Source organism: Oncorhynchus masou, chromosome 24 (assembly GCF_036934945.1).
Source record: "Oncorhynchus masou masou isolate Uvic2021 chromosome 24, UVic_Omas_1.1, whole genome shotgun sequence".
Classification (NCBI taxonomy): Eukaryota; Metazoa; Chordata; class Actinopteri; order Salmoniformes; family Salmonidae; genus Oncorhynchus; species Oncorhynchus masou.
In genome coordinates this window covers 79,414,916-79,433,686 of record NC_088235.1, presented here as the reverse complement: position 1 = coordinate 79,433,686, position 18,771 = coordinate 79,414,916, and the positions used below count along the sequence as shown (strand labels likewise).

General features: G+C 41.3%; 1 protein-coding gene across 4 annotated transcripts in view; it reads right to left on the bottom strand.

The window, feature by feature from the left end:
* LOC135512752 (voltage-dependent calcium channel beta subunit-associated regulatory protein-like) overlaps positions 1-18,771 on the bottom strand; it is a 57,298-nt gene that overhangs the window by 33,661 nt on the left and 4,866 nt on the right. For 2 of the 4 annotated variants that reach the window (XM_064935093.1, XM_064935096.1), the window contains exon 2: positions 703-775. In XM_064935093.1, coding sequence (XP_064791165.1) covers positions 703-750 — 48 coding nt within the window. In that variant the 5' untranslated portion in view covers positions 751-775. Of the gene's footprint in view, positions 1-702; positions 776-3,133; positions 3,213-15,809; positions 16,974-18,771 lie in introns of those variants that run through there. The other 2 variants (XM_064935094.1, XM_064935095.1) reach the window with 2 other exon arrangements.

Sequence of the window (18,771 nt, the reverse complement as noted above, 5' to 3'; positions counted from 1 at the left end):
GGCTGAATACAACAGGGAGGAGATTTTAGGCTGGCTGTTCAACGCATAGTTTAGGTTCGACCAAAAAGGTCATTCTGAAGGAGGTTGGACTTCCATATGATAGAAATGTGTCTACCTAAAAACTTTAGAAAGAGGTAGGAGCTTCCTTTCAGACAGTAAACCTTCACCCCGCCAACAGCATGTTAAGGCACTTTGGCTCTAGAGAAGCTGTGTGGGGCTAATTGAAAAAGCATCAGACAACCAGAAAGTCCCTTTTGATAGACTACTATCCAAACAAAAGCCTTAGAAACGCTCCAGCTAGTTTCCTCAGAAACAAACTTTTGGGACTTCATTCATCCATTGCATTGTTAGATGCAAACCGCTCAAGGGCAGCAGTACAACTGTTGTACAAAGGCATGCTGCTATTGTAAGCATGTTTAATACCAGTGACAAAGGCTTCAGTTCATGCAGTAACCAAGGTTAAAAACTGTAGTCTGTACCATAAACTCAGTAATATTCATGTTACCCCAGTGTTGACTGCTGACGTCAGAAAATAATTTCTCTAAGGAGGAATTAAATTTAAGATTAGATCAGGGATTTAATCATTTCAGTCCCAGCCCAGGATGTTCCTTCTATCAGCCATTCAGGCAGAATAGAGGAAGAACAGTCAGCTCTGTCAGTTAGCAGAAAACCCACACAGAAGGGGCTCTGGCAGTGACTTACGGTGGAGTTCTCGGTGAGGTTGTTCCAGACGGTAGACTCATTGCTCATGGTCCAGGCAAGCGTGAGCGTCCCCCTGAGACAACAAACAGGAAGTTAGGCAGCTGTTGGAAGACACCACAAAACACCAGTTATATCTGAGAGATCTACTGTAAATATATCTGCAGACATGTCCCTCTAAAATAATTGAGGAATATGCAGAAAAACAAAAACAGAATGACAAAGGCCTGTAACATAATTATACCGGCTGCATATGAAAGTGGCATTGAATCTGAACAAATACACTTCAGAACATATACCAACACAGTGGCAACAAAATGTATGTGAACCCTTTGGGATGACCTGGATTTCTGCATAAATTGGTCATACAATTTGATCTGATCTTCAATAGACAGTGTGCTTAAACTAATAAACAAGTATACATTCATGTCTTTATTGAACACACAGTGTAAACCTTCAGTGCAGGGTGGAAAAATTGTGTGAACCGTAGGATTTAATAACTGGTTGACCCTCCTTTGGAAGCAATAGCCTCAACCAAACATGTTCTGTAGTTGTGGATCAGACCTGCACAACGGTCAGGAGGAATTTTGGACCATTCCTCTTTACAAAACCGTTTCAGTTCAGCAATATTCTTGTGATGTCTGGTGTGAAGCACTCGAGGTCATGCAACTGCATCTCAAATCAGGTTGAGGTCAGGATTCTAACTAGGCCACTATTTTCTTCTGTTGAAGCCATTCTGGTTGTTGATTTACTTCTGTGTTTTGGGTCGTGTCCTGTTGCATCACCCAACTTCTGTTGAGCTTCAATTGGTGGACAGATAGCTTTATATTCTCCTGCAAAATGTCTTGATAAATGAATTCCCAAGTTTTTCTGTCATGATAGCAAGCTGTCCAGGCCCTGAGGAAGCAAAGCAGCCCCAAACCATGATGCTCCCTCCACCATACTTCACAGTTGGGATGAGTTGTTGATGTGCTGTGACTTTTCTCCATAGTGTTGTGTGTTCCTTACAAACAACGTTTGTTTAATCTGTCCACAGAATATTTTGCCAGTAGCGTTGTGGAATAGCAAGGTGCTTTTTTGCAAAATTCAGACGTGCAGCAATGTTTTTTTTGGACAGCAGTGGCTTCATCCATGGTGTCCTCCTATGAACACCATTCTTGTTTAGTGTTTTGCATATCATAGACTCACAGATGTTAGCATGTTCCAGAGATTTCTGTAAGTCTTTAGCTGACTGACACTCTAGGATTCTTCTTAACCTCATTGTGCACTGCGCTGTGCTCGTCTCATCTTTGCAGGACGGCCACTCCTAGGGAGAGTAGCAACAGTGCTGAACTTTCTCTATTTACAGACAATTTGCCCTTACTGTGGACTGATGAACATCAAGGCTTTTAGAGATATTTTTGTAACCTTTTCCAGCTTTATGAAAGTCAACAATTCTTAATCTTAATCTTTTGTGAGCTTTGATTCACATCAGGCAATGCTTCTTGTGAATAGCAAACTCCAATTGTGTGTTTTTTAGAGGACCGGGCAGCTCTAACCAACATCTCCAATCTCGTCTCATTGATTGGACTCCAGGTTAGCTGACTCGATTCCAATTAGCTTGGAGAAGTCATTAACCTAGGGTGTTGACGTACTTTTTCCACCATACACTGTGAATGTTTAAATGATGCATTTTCCTTGTCCATATTGAATACAATCATTTGTGTTATTAGTTTAAGCACACTGTGTTTGTCTATTGTTGAGACTTTGATGAAGGTCAGATTACATTTTATGACCAATTTATGCAGAAATTCATGGCAATTCCAAACAGTTCACATACAAAGTATGTACATACAGTGGCAAGACAAGTTCAAATATAAATAAAACCCAGCAAACTGCGAATATTCAAGATATTAATCGAACATTACTATTAAGTTCTCATTAGGGTTTGAGCTAACATTAGGATGATAACAACCCATAAACATTAAAATGGTGATTTAAAAAAAACAACTAAATATTTTATCAAAGAAAATGTTTGGAATTAAATTTCCTTGGGATTCTCTAACATTCACAAAAATGTTGTTCATAACATCTGTAAAAAAAACACCATAGAACATTCTCCTAAGGATCTCAGCTTGCCAGGGAACATATACTGAACAAAAATATCAATGCAACAATTTCAAAGACTTGACTGAGTTACAGTTCATATAAGGAAATAAGTCAATTGAAATAAATTTGGCCCTAATCAATGGATTTCACCTGCCTGGGAATACAGATACGCATCTGTTGATCACAGATATAGTGCATTTGGAAAGTATTCAAACCCCTTGACATATTTTTTATTTTACCTTTATTTAACTAGGCAAGTCAGTTTAGAACAAATTCTTATTTTCAATGACAGCCTAGGAACAGCGGGTTAACTGAATTGTTCAGTGGCAGAACGACAGATTTTTACCTTGTCAGCTTGGTGATTTGATCTTGCAACCTTTCGGTTACAAGTCCAACGCTCTAACCACTAGACTACCTGCCGCTTACTCTAAAGTAAACAAAAAATGTGTTACGTTACAGATTTATTCTAAAATTGATTGAATTCCCCCATCAAAAATCAACACCCCATTATGACATAGCAAAAACTGGTTTAGACATTTTTGCAAATGTCTAAAAAAATTAACTGAAATATTACATTTGTATTCAGACCCTTTACTCAGTACTTTGTTGAAGCACCTTTGCCGGCGATTACAGCCTTGACTATGATGTTACAAGCTTGGCAAACCTGTATTTGGGGAGTTTCTCACATTCTTCTGTGCAGATCCTCTCAAGTTGTCAGGTTGGATGGGGAGCATCGCTGTACAGCTATTTTCAGGTCTCTCCAGAGATGTTCAAATCGGGTTCAAGTCCGGGCTCTGGCTGGCCCACTAAAGGACATTGCGACTTATCCTGCTGCGTTGTCTTGACTGTGTGCGGGACATTATCCTGTTGGAACTTTTGAAACCAGTCAGATCCTGAGAGCTCTGGAGCAGCTTGTCATCAAGGATCTCTGTACTTTACTCCGTTTATCTTTCCCTTGATCCTGACTAGTCATCAGACCAGAGAATGTTTCTCATGGTCTGAGAATCATTTAGGTGCCTTTTGGCAAACTACAAGTGGGCTGTTATATGCCTTTTACTGAGGAGTGGCTTCTGTCTGGCCACTCTATCATAAAAGGCTTAATTGGAAGACTGATGCAGAGATGGGAGAACCTTCCAGAAGGACAAGCATCTCCACAGAGGAACTCTAGAGCACTGTCAGAGTGAACATCAGGTTCTTGGTCCCTTCCCTGACCAAGGCCCTTCTCCCCCGATTGCTCAGTTTGGCTGGGTGGCCAGTTCAAGGAAGAGTCTTGGTGGTTCCAAACTTCTTCAATTTAAGAATGATGGAAGCCACGGTCTTCTTGGAGACCTTCAATTATGCAGATTCTTTTTTGGTACCCTTCCCCAGATCTGTGCCCCAGCACAATCCTGTCTCTGAGCACTATGGACAATTCCTTCGACCTCATGGCTTGGTTTTTGCTCTGACATGCTCAGTCAACTGTGGGACTTTATATATAGGACAGGTGTGCGCATTTCCAAATCATATCCAATCAATTTACTACAGGTGGACTCCAAATCAAGTTGTAGAAGGATGATCAATGGAAACAGGATGTACTGAATCTCAATTTGAGTCTCATAACAAAAGGGTCTTAACACTTATGTAAATTAATATTTTTTTTTTAATTGTGTAGATGGATAAAAAAAAATCTCATCAAGTTCATAATAAGGCTGTAATGTAACAAAATGTGGAAAAGAGAAGGGGTCTGAATACTTTCCGAATGTACTGTAAAAACTGGAATATGTTCCGGGATTCATCCAATGGCATTAAGGAGTATAACACCCCAGTCATCGCCTTCATCAATAAGTGCATCAACGACTTCGTCCCCACAGTGACTGTACGTATATATCCCAACCAGAAACCATGGATTACAGGCAAAATCCGTATCGCGCTAAAGACTAGAGTTGCCGCTTTCAAGGAGCGGGCCATTAATCTGGACACCTATAAAAGAAATCCCGCTACGCCCTCAGACGAACCATCAAACAAGCAAAGTGTCAATACAGGATTAAGACTCAACCCTACTACACCAGCTCTGACGCTCGTCGGATGTGGCAGGGCTTGAAAACTATTACGGCCTACAAAGGGAAACCCAGACGCGAGCCTACCAGACGAGCTGATTGCCATTTATGCTCACGTCGAGGCAAGCAACACTGACGCATGCACAAGAGCACCAGCTGTGTTTTAGCGCTCTCGGTAGCCAATATGAGCAAGACCTTTAAACAGGTCAACATTCACAAAGCCGCAGGGCCAGAGATTACCAGGATGCGTACTCAAAGCATGCACGGACCAACTGGCAAGTGTCTTCACTGACATTTTCAACCTCTCCCTGACTGAGTCTGTAATACCTACATGTTTCAAGCAGACCACCATAGTCGCTGTGCCCAAGGAAGCAAAGGTAACCTGCCTAAATGATTACCGCCCGTAGCACTCACGTCGGTAGCCATGAAGTGCTTTGAAAAGCTGGACATGGCTCACATCAACGCCATCATGTCAGAAACCCTACACCCACTCCAATTCGCATACCATCCCAACAGATCCATAGATTATGTAATCTCAATCGCACTCCACATTGCCTTTCCCCACCTGGACAAAAATAACACCTATGTGAGAATGCTGTTCCTTGATTACAGCTCAGCGTTCAACACCAGTGCCCACAAAGCTCATGACCCTGGAACTAAACACCTCCCTCTGCAACTGGATCCTGGACTTCCTGACAGGCTGCCCCCAGGTGGTGAGAGTAGGCAACTACACATCTGCCACACTTATCCTCAACACTGGGGCCCCTCAGGGTTGTGTACTTAGTCCCCTCCTGTACTCCCTTGTTCACCCACGACTGAGTGGTGAAACGACTCCAACACCATCAAGTTTGCTGACGACAACAGTGGTAGGCCTGATCACCGACAACGAGAGCCTATAGGGAGGAGGTCAGAACTGGCAGTGTGGTGCCAGGACAACCGCTCCCTCAATGTGAGCAAGACAAAGGAGCTGATTGTGGACAACAGGAAAAGGTGGGCCGAACAGGCCCCCATTAACATCAACGGGGCTGTAGCGGAGTGGGTCGAGAGTTAAGTTCCTTGGTGTCCACGTCACCAACAATATATCATGGTCCAAACACACCAAGACAGTCGTGATTAGGGCACAAAACCTTTTCCCCCCTCAAGAGACTTTAAATATTTGACATGGATCCCCAGAACCTCAAAAAGGTTCTACAGCTGCATCCTGAGCATCCTGACCGGTTTCATCACCGTCTGTTATGGCAACTGCTCAACATCTGACTGTAAGGCACTACAGAGGGAAGCAGATATGGCCCAGTACATCACTGGGTCCAAGCTTCCTTCAATCCAGGACCTATTTAATAGGCAGTATCAGAGGAAAGACAACTTTTTTTTTTAAACGTCAGAGACTCCATGGCAAGTGGTACCGGAGCACCAAGTCAAGGACCAAAGGCTCCTTAACAGATTCTAACCCCAAGCCATAAGACTGCTGAACAATTAATCAAATGGCCACCAGACTATTACATTGACCCCCCCCCCCTCCATTTGTTTTGTACACTGCTGCTACTCTATTTATTATCTATGCCTAGTCACGTCACCCCTACCTACATGTACAAATTACCTCTAACCTGTACCCCCGCATACTGACTCGGTACCCCCTGTTATTGTGTTACTTTTTACAGCCGGGCACCAGAGGGTAATAGGGATTTTCTTTCTTTACTCTGACAAACTTTACCAGTTGAATGTATACATAACACAATACATTGTATTGCAAGTTAATTATTTTTTATATGCAAATGAAGCAAACTGTCCTTAAATATGCACTAATTTGCATATTACGATCATCGTTTTTCAATACTGGTTCAAGGCAGAATGTTTTTTGTTTTATTATGGTAAGACACTCAATGGTCAGACATACAGATCAGTATATAAAAATGTCATTTTATTAAAAAAACACTTGTATAAAGGATGCCTATAAAATGACACTTAAAATCAAGACAACACAAGATATAAAAAAGCCTCTAAATATGACTATAAGACATAAGAACCCGTGTGTGGAATAATGTGAATGCACATCCTTTGAAGCTCGAGAAATGAATTGGGGCACGTCATTTAGAAAATGGCTGATAAAAAAATGATATGCTAATGCAATTAAAATGTACTTATCTATATATGAGTTTTAATTAATGTGACAACTTCTAAACATCAAATATACCTTTACCTACATTTGTTTCAAGCAACAGAGCATATGCTTTGAATACTGGTCTGTTAAGCAATTCTGGGCAAATTCTCATATCACTTTACTCAATGTCACATACAAAAAATATTTTTATGGCTGTTGAAAGGTGCAGAACGTCAATCAGCCATGCCTGCCCCATATGTAAGGCCCTCTGAGTTGTTGCTGGTGCAGCTTTACTCTCTTGACTGTGTCATGGGACCTGCGCCTACGCTTGGCACACTCCATTGAAGAAAAATCAGCTCTCACAACATGCCTTGCATCCTCCTCTCTGATTGCTTCCAGTGTCACCAATGTGCCGTCAAGCCACAATTTGTTCATCACATTTGATGTAGCAGTGGCTCCCTCATTGAACGTGGTTACTGCCATACTGCCTGCTCCGTCAATGTGGCTTTTGCCCACAAAGACAGTTGGGGCATCTGCGCCGACGCAGAGTTCAGAGTTCAGACAACCATTTGCATTCTGGGTTCCTCCGTGCTACATCCTTTTGAGGACGTTATCATTTGACATCCTATGATATACAGGTACCATTTTCTGTGCAACCTCTAAAAATGTATGGCCTCCAAGGTTTGTGACAGGGTGGATCTTCACCATTTTCTATGGCTCGCTGGTACCAACAACAATCATAAAGCCCTTTTAATATCAGCCGATGTCACAAAGTGCTATACAGAAACCCAGCCTAAAACCCCAAACAGCAAGCAATGCAAATGTCAAAGCACGGTGGCTAGGAAAAACTCCCTAGAAAGGCAGGAACCTAAGAAGAAACCAGGTTCTGAGGGGTCCTCTCCTGGCTGTGCCGGGTGGAGATTATAGCAGTACATGGCCAAGCTGTTCAAGCGTTCATAGACAACCAGTAGGGTCAAATAATAATAAATCAGTGGTTGTAGGAGGGTGCAACAGGTTAGCACCTCAGGAGTAAATGTCAGTTGGCTTTTCATAGCCGATCATTCAGAGTCAAAAAACAGCAGGTCCGGGACAAGGTAACACATTCAGTGAACAGGTCACACCTATCCCATAGTTGGAAGGGAATCCTCTAGTGCCAAGTGCCATCAAAGGATACATTAAGGTCTATGATGGCATCCTCATCCATATCTGCTATATCTGCATATGCTCTTCTAATTGCAGCACTCTCCATAGAATGTGGCCCTCTCTGAATCTAAAAAGGGGGTGGGATAAAGTACTTATGTCTGTCGACATCAGTCATAATTGCAGAACTAAATATCAGCATATTACCCAATGTTAATATTAGCATATATTTACTTTCTGTAACGCATTTTTTTTCCCCTCACTAATCACATTAGCCTACAGTGTCATAGGGCTGTAGCCTAATGCGACACTAATTGTATACAGTGGGGCAAAAAAGTATTTAGTCAGACACCAATTGTGCAAGTTCTCCCACTTAAAAAGGAGAGAGGCCTGTAATTTTCATCATAGGTACACTTCAACTATGACCGACAATGAGAAAACTCCAGAAAAATCACATTGTAGGATTTTTAATGAATTTTTTTTCAAGTTATGGTGGAAAAAAAAGTATTTGGTCAATAACAAAAGTTTCTCAATACTTTGTTATATACCCTTTGTTGGCAATGACAGCGTTTGACAAACATTTGACAAATGTTTTCTGTAAGTCTTCAAGGTTCACACACACACGGTTGCTGGTATTTTGGCCCATTCCTCCATGCAGATCTCCTCTAGAGCAGTGATGTTTTGGGGCTGTTGCTGGGCAACACGGACTTTCAACTCCCTCCAAAGATTTTCTGTGGGCTTGAGATCTGGAGACTGGCTTGGCCACTCCAGGACCTTGAAATGCTTCTTACGAAGCCACTCCTTCGTTGCCCGGGCGGTGTGTTTGGGATCATTGTCATGCTGAAAGACCCAGCCACGTTTCAACTTCAATGCCCTTGCTGATGGTCTTCACTCAAAATCTCACGATACATGGCCCCATTCATTCTTTCCTTTACACAGATCAGTCGTCCTGGTCCCTTTGAAGAAAAACAGATCCAAAGCATGATGTTTCCACCACCATGCGTCACAGTAGGTATGGTGTTCTTTGGATGCAACTCAGCATTCTTTGTCCTCCAAACACGACGCGTTGAGTTTACCAAAAAGTTATATTTTGGTTTCATCTGACATTCTCCCCATCTTCTTCTGGATCATTCAAATGCTCTCTAGCAAACTTCAGACGGGCCTGGACATGTACTGGCTTAAGCAGGGGGACACGTCTGGCACTGCAGGATTTGAGTCCCTGGCGGCGTAGTGTTACTGATGGTAAGCTTTGTTACTTTGGTCCCAGCTCTCTGCAGGTCATTCACTAGGTCCCCCCGTGTGGTTCTGGGATTTTTGCTCACCGTTCGTGATCATTTTGACCCCACGGGGTGAGATCTTGCGTGGAGCCCCAGATTGAGGGAGATTATCAGTGGTCTTGTATGTCTTCAATTTCCTAATAATTGCTCTCACAGTTCATTTCTTCAAACCAAGCTGCTTACCTATTGCAGATTCAGTCTTCCCAGCCTGGTGCAGGTCTACAATTGTGTTTCTGGTGTCCTTTGACAGCTCTTTGTTCTTGGCCATAGTAGAGTTTGGAGTGTGACTGTTTGAGGTTGTGGACAGGTGTCTTTTATACTGATAACAAGTTCAAACAGGTGCCATACAGGTAACGGGTGGAGGACAGAGGAGCCTCTTAAAGAAGAGGTTACAGGTCTGAGAGAGCCAGAAATCTTGCTTGTTTGTAGGTGACCAAATACTTATTTTCAACCATAATTTGAAAATAAATTCATTTAAAAATCCTACAATGTGATTTTCTGGATTTTTTCTCATTTTGTCAGTCATAGTTGAAGTGTACCTATGATGAAAATTACAGGCCTCTCATCTTTTTAAGTGGGAGAACTTGCACAATTGGTAGCTGACTAAATACTTCTTTGCTCCACTGTAGGTCTGTTTTCCTATCACTCTGTTTTGTTAACTTTGAAAACATTTGCTGGAGCAAGGAAATATATATTATTTATACACAGCAAGTCACCTGACAATTATGGGCTACTCCCCCTTTTTATTTATGTGTCACTCTGGTCATTTCTCTGATATAAGCAGAGACTCAAGGAAGGAATCCCTAGGACTTTGCTCATTTTCTTTAGATCTGCATAACCAAGTCCGTGAGCTAGAAGAACCATCCTCACATTTATATCAAATACCACATCTCCCCTGGAGCACTCCTGCAGCCTGGAGGAAGTGTAAACACTCCTAAATTCATCACGATCACCTCATTCTATCATGACGGAATCCCTGGTTGTTGAAGTCTATGGTGATTCTCAGTCCAGTGTTTAGACACTTATGGCAAATCATATCATGTTGTTTTATTTCAGATGTGGGAAAAAAAAGGCTTGATCAGCTTTAATATAGCATATAGATTGTTGCTTCCATCAATGTAAATTGTCTGCATCATTTCCAATCCCCATATATTTTGGGGGTAAATACACACATTTTAGAATATACCTTTATTATTCCCCGCAAACCCTACCAGCCCTCCCCCAATTGGAGTAAACACTTAGGCTTCTACCTATAGTTCATACATATTATACACATTTTACAGACCCTGTATGTTTTACATTTGTTCTCTTGTTGTTATTAGTCCCAACCTTCAGCTTCATTCAACCCCTCCCATATATATATATATATATATCTCTTAACACCATCCATTTTGGATTTCTATTTGCCATATATTTTTAAACTGTGCTGTGATGCTTCACAAAAGTACTGACCCTTTGTTCTCATAGCTTCTACAGATTGTAAATTAATAATAATTTGTATATAAATATTTAAAAAATTGAAGTTTTGAATCCGGCGTTGTTTTGCGTGTCAGTTCATAAACCATGGAATCGGTAGGTCGAAAATGTCTTCAACTATTTTGCAAATTATAATGACACAGCTGTCAATATTTTTGTCCTTAAATGAAATTGGTATAGGTTTTTATTTATCACAATTTTCTTTAACCATTTATGATCTTTAATGCAGGGCCAACAGACAAGTTCCTTACACACACACACCCCCCCCCCCCCCCTTATTTGCCTCTTCCAATTGTGGTAATACTGCAATTTGTTAGTTGTCATTTTGGCTAGTGCAGACATTTCCATATGTTTATGTTAACTGCATGTGTGACCATTTACAAAAAAATACACTTTATCATCAAAATTAAGTTATTTAAAATAAAAAAATCTATTAGTATATTTGAGTTTAACCACAATATTTGTTCTGTCTTCTGAAATTGCAACCAACTTTAAGGCTTGTTAAGATTAAAACATTTGGAGATACTTTTGTTTTCAAATAACCAAAAGTGAACAGTTGGAATCTGAATAAAGGGAAACTGACCATTTATGAACAGGGGGTGAGACATTCTTACTAATTTACTAGAGAACCAGTTTGGATTTAAGTATAACTTTTGTATGACTGAAGCCTTTAGTGAGAGGTCTAATGCTTTAATATTTACTCATTTCTGCCCTCTGAATTCTTATACAAAACAGGCCCTTCTAATTGTGTCTGGCTTGCCATTCCAAATAAAATAGAATATTTTGGGATCATATAATTTAAAAAGCAGGTCACTAGGTGTAGGCAAAACCATAAGCAAATAGGTACACTGTGATATGACTAAAGAGTTAAATAGACAGGTATTTTCCTTTCCATGGTAGCAAGATCTTATCTATTTTTGCTAACTTTCTATAAAAATTTGTTGGAGTGAGATCATTTCTTTCTGGATTTGTATACCGATTATGTCCACATCCTCGTCAGACCATTTTATTGGTAAACTACATGGTAATGCAAAAAGTTGAATTTTTTAGTGATCCAATACGTAATATAGTACACTTAGAATTTGGTTTTAATCCAGAGAGGTTGCAAAAAATAATCTAGATCCTCTATGAGGCTGTGGAGGGATTAAAATTGTGGTTTTAAATAGAACATGAATCAGTATACGACACCTTTGTTTTTAAGCCACGGATTTCTAATCCCTTAAAATTTAGATCCAACAATAATATTAACAACTAACATTGATGGCAATAATAAATAGATATGCAGATAGTGGACAACCTTGTTTTACTCCTCCTGACAGTTTAAAAAACTGAGACGTAGCCATTATTTACTAAACTAAAAAAAAAGAAGAAACGTCCCTTTTTCAGGACCCTGTCTTTCAAAGATAATTGGTAAAAATCCAAATAATGTCACAGATCTTCATTGTAAAGTGTTTAAACACTATTTCATTATGCTTGTTCAATGAACCATAAACAATTAATGAACAGATATATTACATCACACTGGATCGCTCTTGAATAAGTTCATTTATTTTTCCTCTAACTTATTGTGCCTCTATTGCTATCTAACTGTACTGTTAGTCCTTCAACTTCCTTTGTTAATATGGACTCTTGATCTAAATTGCTTTTGTTTTATAGATGAGTACTGAATTGCATGGCCTCTAAAGGCCCATTTAAAAAAGTGTCCCATAACATAGGTACAGCAGATCCCCTTATTGTACGTTGGAAAAAGTCAGTTATAAAATCTACTGTCCTAATTATAATATCAGCTTTGATTAAATTTCCAATATCCTCACCCACGTGGAAATTCTGTAAGAGTAATATATATGCCAATTATATGATGATCCGACTATTCTGTCCCCCATCAACACTAACTTTTGGTGCCGGAGAGAATGACATAAGAAAGTAATCAAGATGACTAGCGTGATTAAGCCTCTGCCACATCTATCTCAGTAGTTCAGAGTATTTAAGCTTCTATATATCCACCAATTCATCCAGGACATGATATCCTTAAGTACCTGAGGGTGACAGTGTGATTTCCGTTACGGTCCATAGAGGTATTGAAAACCGTATTAAAATCCATAAGAGGATCATTATTTGGACAGTATAGGTTAATAAGCCATATCACATTTTTTTTTTAAATCCATCTACCTTGATCTGTTTGGACAATTTGCACATTCGGAGCAAAATTACTGTTAATATCATCACCCCTTCTAAATGTCTTTGCCCATAGGAGAAAAATACTTCACCCCCCCACAAACTTCATCTAAAATTGTTGAATGAGTTCTGTAAAGAATAGATAATATATTCCTATTTTAGCCAGGTAAATACTGAGTTCTCTTATCTGCTAAGCCATTACCATTATAACTGGCTATACTTGTCTCTATGTTAAGTGTGAGAAGTTTAATTCTATTTATCAAAATATACAGTTGAAGTCAGAAGTTCACATGAACAAGTTAATGACGCCAACCTAAGTGTTTCAACCACTCTACAAATCTCTTGTTAACAAACTATAGTTTTGGTAAGTCGGTTAGGACATCTACTTTGCACATGACACAAGTAGTTTTTCCAACAATTGTTTACAGACAGTTCATTTCACTATCACAATTCCAGTGGGTCAGAAGTTACAATCAACTTAGTGTTGTGTTGCCTTTAAACAGCTTGGAAAAATTCCAGAAAAGAATGCCATGGCTTTAGAATCTTCTGATAGGCTAAATGACATCATTTGAGTCAATTGGAGGTGTACCTGTGGATGTATTTCGAGGCCTACCTTCCAACTCAGTGCCTCTTTGCTTGACATCAGGGGAAAAAAATCAAAAGAAATCAGCCAAGACCTCAGAATTTCTTTTGTAGACCTCCACAAGTCTGGTTCATCCTTGGGAGCAATTTCCAAACACCTGAAGGTACCACGTTCATCTGTACAAACAATAGTACGCAAGTATAAACACCATGGGACCACGCAGCCGTCATACTGCTCAGGGAGGAGACACAGTCTGTCTCCTAGAGATGAACATACTTTGGTGCGAAAAGAGCAAAGGACCTTGTGAAGATGCTGGAGGAAACAGGTACAAAAGTATATCCACAGTAAAACAAGTCCTATAAAATCAGGTGGAGCAGTGGTTAAGGGCACTGTACTGCAGCACCAGCTGTGCCATTAGAGAATCTGGGTTCGCGCCCAGGCTCTGTCGTAACAGGCCGCGACCGGGAGGTCCGTGGGGTGACGCACAATTGACCTAGCGTCGTCCGGGTTAGGGAGGGTTTGGCCTGTAGGGATGTCCTTATCTCATCGCGCAACAGCGACTCCTGTGGTGGGCCGGGCGCAGTGCGCGCTAACCAAGGTTGCCAGGTGCACAGTGTTTCCTCCGACACATTGGTGCGGCTGGCTTCCAGGTTGGATGCGCGCTGTGTTAAGAAGCAGTGCGGCTTGGTTGGGTATCGGAGGATGCATGACTTTCAACCTTCGTCTCTCCCGAGCCCGTACGGGAGTTGTAGCGATGAGACAAGATAGTAGCTACAACAATTGGATACCATGAAATTGGGGAGAAAAAGGGGTAAAATATATATTTTTTTAAAGACTACGGTTTACAACTGCACATGGGGACAAATATTGTACTTTTTGGAGAAATGTCCTCTGGTCTGATGAAACAAAAATAGAATTGTTTGGCCAATGACCATCCTTATGTTTGGAGAAAAAAGGGGGAGGCTTGCAAGCCAAAGAACACCATCCCACGCGTGAAGCACAGGTGTGGCAGAATCATGTTGTGGGGGTGCTTTGCTGCAGGAGGGACTGGTGCACTTCACAAAATAGATAGAATCATGAGTGAGGGAAAAAAAATGCATATATTGAAGCAACATCAAGACATCATCCAGGAAATCAAAGCTTGGTTACAAATGGGTCTTCCAAATGGATAATGACCATACTTCCAAAGTTGTGGCAAAATGGCTTAAGGACAACAAAGTCAAGGTATTGGAGTGGCCACCACAAAGCCCTGACCTCAATCCTATAGAAAATGTGGGGGCAGAACTGAAAAAGCGTGTGCGAGCAAGGAGGCCTACAAACCTGACTCAGTTACACAAGCTCTGTCAGGAGGAATGGGACAAAATTCAACCAACTTATTGTGGGAAGCTACCTGAAACATTTGACCCAAGTTAAACAATTTAAAGGCAATGCTACCAAATACTAATTGAGCGTATGTAAACTTCTGACCCACTGGGAATGCGATGAAAGAAATAAAAGCTTAAATAAATCACTATTATTCTGGCATTTCACATTCTTTAAATAAAGTGGTGATCCTAACTGACCTGAGACAAGGAATTTTTACTAGGATTAAATGTCAGGAATTTTGAAAAACTGAGTTTAAATGTATGTCAACTTCAACTATATATATATATAAATAACTTGTCATGTACACTCACTGTTCTCACAACATTTTGGGAACTTTAAAATAAATAAAGTGTGCCATTAACATTTTCCACCCTAATACCATCATTGTATAATCGGCAACACAACTAGACAGTTTTTTTATATTTAAATGTTTTATTCTGAAAAATGTTTCATTACAACTTTTAGGGGAAATGATCTTACACCTTCCCGACACCTTTTGGTTTGCTGGGATGACTACAAGTCAACATCTCCAGACATGAAAGACTGGCAAGAAGCAGAACCAAAACTAGCGTCGGTCTGACGAATTGCAAAAGAGTCACCAGCCAGGCAGCCTAGCTTCAATGCGTATATCATCCTTCCATCCTCCCACCTCAGCCCCCTCTTCAAAGAGGCTCTACCATCACATTACTAAGAGACAGCTTTGGTCGTCCAACAGCTGAGGCCCAATGCATTCCCTCATACAAAACAAATCCTAGCCAGTTATTCTGCTGCAGCACACACACGGGGAGAAACAGCATGGTAGCAGCACCTATTCTTCCTCCCCCAACACTGGCGCCTTTGCAACAGGGGAGATGCCTGTCGGAGTGACTTACCCTGATGGAGGGCTGTGTGCAGCAGCTATGGATGTGAGTCTCTCCCTTCTCAGCTTCCTTGCTGCATGCTCAGCCTGCCTCTGCCCGCCCACCTGGCTGGCCAGCCTCCTCAGGGCTGTAGTAACCTCTCCGTATAGGCTTGCCTGGGCTCTGACCAGCAGCTCAGTTGCTTAGGAAGCAACAAGGCACTGCCAAATCATATACACTGCTGCTAGCAAAACAATACATTGCATTCTAAGTTTTATTTATTTTAAGCAAAGGAAACAGACATTTCCCAATGTGTTACTTGTTGTGTATTAGGGATGTATCATTTGCACCTCCCTACTTAAGGTAGTTGTATAGGCAGAGCATCATGGGTAATATGTGTTGAGATGAGCATGTTCAAGATAAATGTTTGAACTGATTCCGGTCTCGTCATTATGGACTTGTTATGAAGATATCCCTCTAGTGTTGTGGGGGCTGTGCTTTGGCAAAGTGGGTGGGGTTATATCCTGCCTGTTTGGCCCTGTCCAGGGGTATCAACGGATGGGGTCACAGTGTCTCCTGACCCCTCCTGTCTCAGCCTCCAGTATTTATGCTGCAGTAGTTTATGTGTCGGGGGGCTAGGGTCAGTCTGTTATATCTGGAGTATTTCTCCTGTCTTATAAGTATACTCTCTCTAATTGTCTCTTTTTCTCTCTCAGAGGACCTGAGCCCTAGGACCATGCCTCCTTGTTGTCCCCAGTCCACCTGGCTGTGCTGCTGCGCCAGTTTCAACTGTTCTGCCTGCGGCTATGGAACCCTGACCTGTTCACTATTATTTGACCATGCTGGTCATTTATGAACATTTTAACATCTTGGCCATGTTCTGTTATAATCTCCACCCCGCACAACCAGAAGAGGCCTGGCCACCCCTCATAGCCTGGTTCCTCTAGGTGTCGGCCTTTCTAGGGAGTTTTCCTAGCCACCGTGCTCCTGTATTGCTTGCTGTTTGGGGTTTTAGTCTGGGTTTCTGTATAGCACTTTGAGATACCAGCTGATGTAAGAAGGGCTATATACATACATTTGGTTATGAAACCCACGAGACATAAAATATTGATGATGAGTAAGTCTGAACCTACAGAAACTATTCTGTCCAGAAGAGGTCAGTTTTTAGAAGTTTAAACACATTTTCCTTGGTACAGTCTAGGCTAATGTTAGCTCAGTGTATTGCTAGCAGAGGCAAGTGCATAGTCAAACTAGCAAAGAGAGTTAGTGTCGCCATGGATGGCAGAAACAGATTTGAGAAGGACGTTGGAGCGAGAAAACGTGATTAAAGGGAGGATATTTAGTTCAACTCTTTTTTTCAAGTTAATCAGGAGCCTATTGAGAAACTAAAAAAGTCTGGAATGGTTGGAAATATTGGACAGTTTTCTGAAAGTATTGAGCAGTGGAGCTCATATACAGAACGGTTTGGATATTTTGTTCTTGCAAATAACATTGATGAGGACAAAAATTGGGCCTACATTCAATTTACTTCGCAGCCTGCTACAGCCAGGCACTTTTTTTACTAAAACCACTAGTTATTGCACAAAGGTTTAGGTGCCACAGAAGATATCAGAAAGTAGAAGAATCAGGGACAATGTTTGCTGTGGCATAAAAAAATATATATAAAAAAAAAATAGAGTACTGGGAGTTTAATGATGTTCTAAATGACACCAGAGACCGACTAGTATGTGGGCTACGGAGCGAAACTACACAAAAGAGACTATTGACTGAAAGTAATCTGATTTTGGCAAAGGCAATTGAAGTCAGTGTGGCCATGGAAGAGGCTCAGCATTAGAGATCATCAGGATAAGTGCACAGTTGCAACTGAAAAGCAGAAAAGGGAAATCAAGGCACATGCTTCCTCTGTGGCAAAGCAGGACATCAGGCATCTATGTGCTCGTTTAAGTATATGGATTGCTGAGCCAGTGGTAAAAAAGGTAAAAGATTAAGAATGAAAGTCACACACTAATTATGCTGCCAAACATTTAATGGGTATAGCAACCAATGTTTTGGCACACAGTGCCTTCTCACGTGAAGGCACCAAAACACTGGTTTCTATGCCCATTAAATGTCTGGCAGCATAATTGGTGAGAAAATTTCTCTTATATAATATTCTGTTAGTCAGCACCTCTACAAAAACATGTGGGTGTGGGTCAGTGTATGCCTTTCACTAGCCTCTGGTAAGGGCCACATCAAACAAGCCTGCAGAAACAAAAAGAGATCAGAGAAAGCATCAGACTGAAAACAAGAGACATTCTAACAAAAGAAACATAAGAGCAAGAGAACACAGAAGGAATCCAATGAGGAAGTCACACTGAAAATACTTACTGTTGCTGGGGAGGGGGGGGGGGCATGGCTGTCTCTTGCGAGGTGCTTGCTAGTGCGTATGGAGATTGTCTGACACGAGATACAGCTGCTCCTGTGTCAGTCTACAAAAAGACATTGAAACACCTTCCACTTCAGCCAGCACACATTGTGTTAAGGACTTACACAGGTGAAACCGTTGCTGTGAGCGGCCTCTGAGGCCTCAGTTCAGTTAGAAGCGCTGCCACTCTACGTCATGGAAGGAGACTACCCATCACTACTGGGTTGTTTGCAGTTAGATCACACTGGACTGGCAATCAGTGCGTACAATGACCGATGGAGACACAGGCCTATCCACCATCTTAAAGAAACATGAAGAGGTATTTAATGGAGGACTGTGTATCATGAAATACATTACAGTGAAGCTCAGCATTAAGCCAGACGGCAAACCAAAGTTTCTGAAAACATGACCTGTACCTTATGCTATCAGACCAAAAGTTGAGACGGACTTGGACACTTTAGTCAAGAACAAAATACTGAAGCCGGTCAGCATGAGTGAATGGGCTACCCTCATTGTACCAGTACTAAAGGAGGATGTAGGAATCAGGATATGTGGAGACTTCAAAGTCAGTTAACCCAGTGTAGTGAGCGA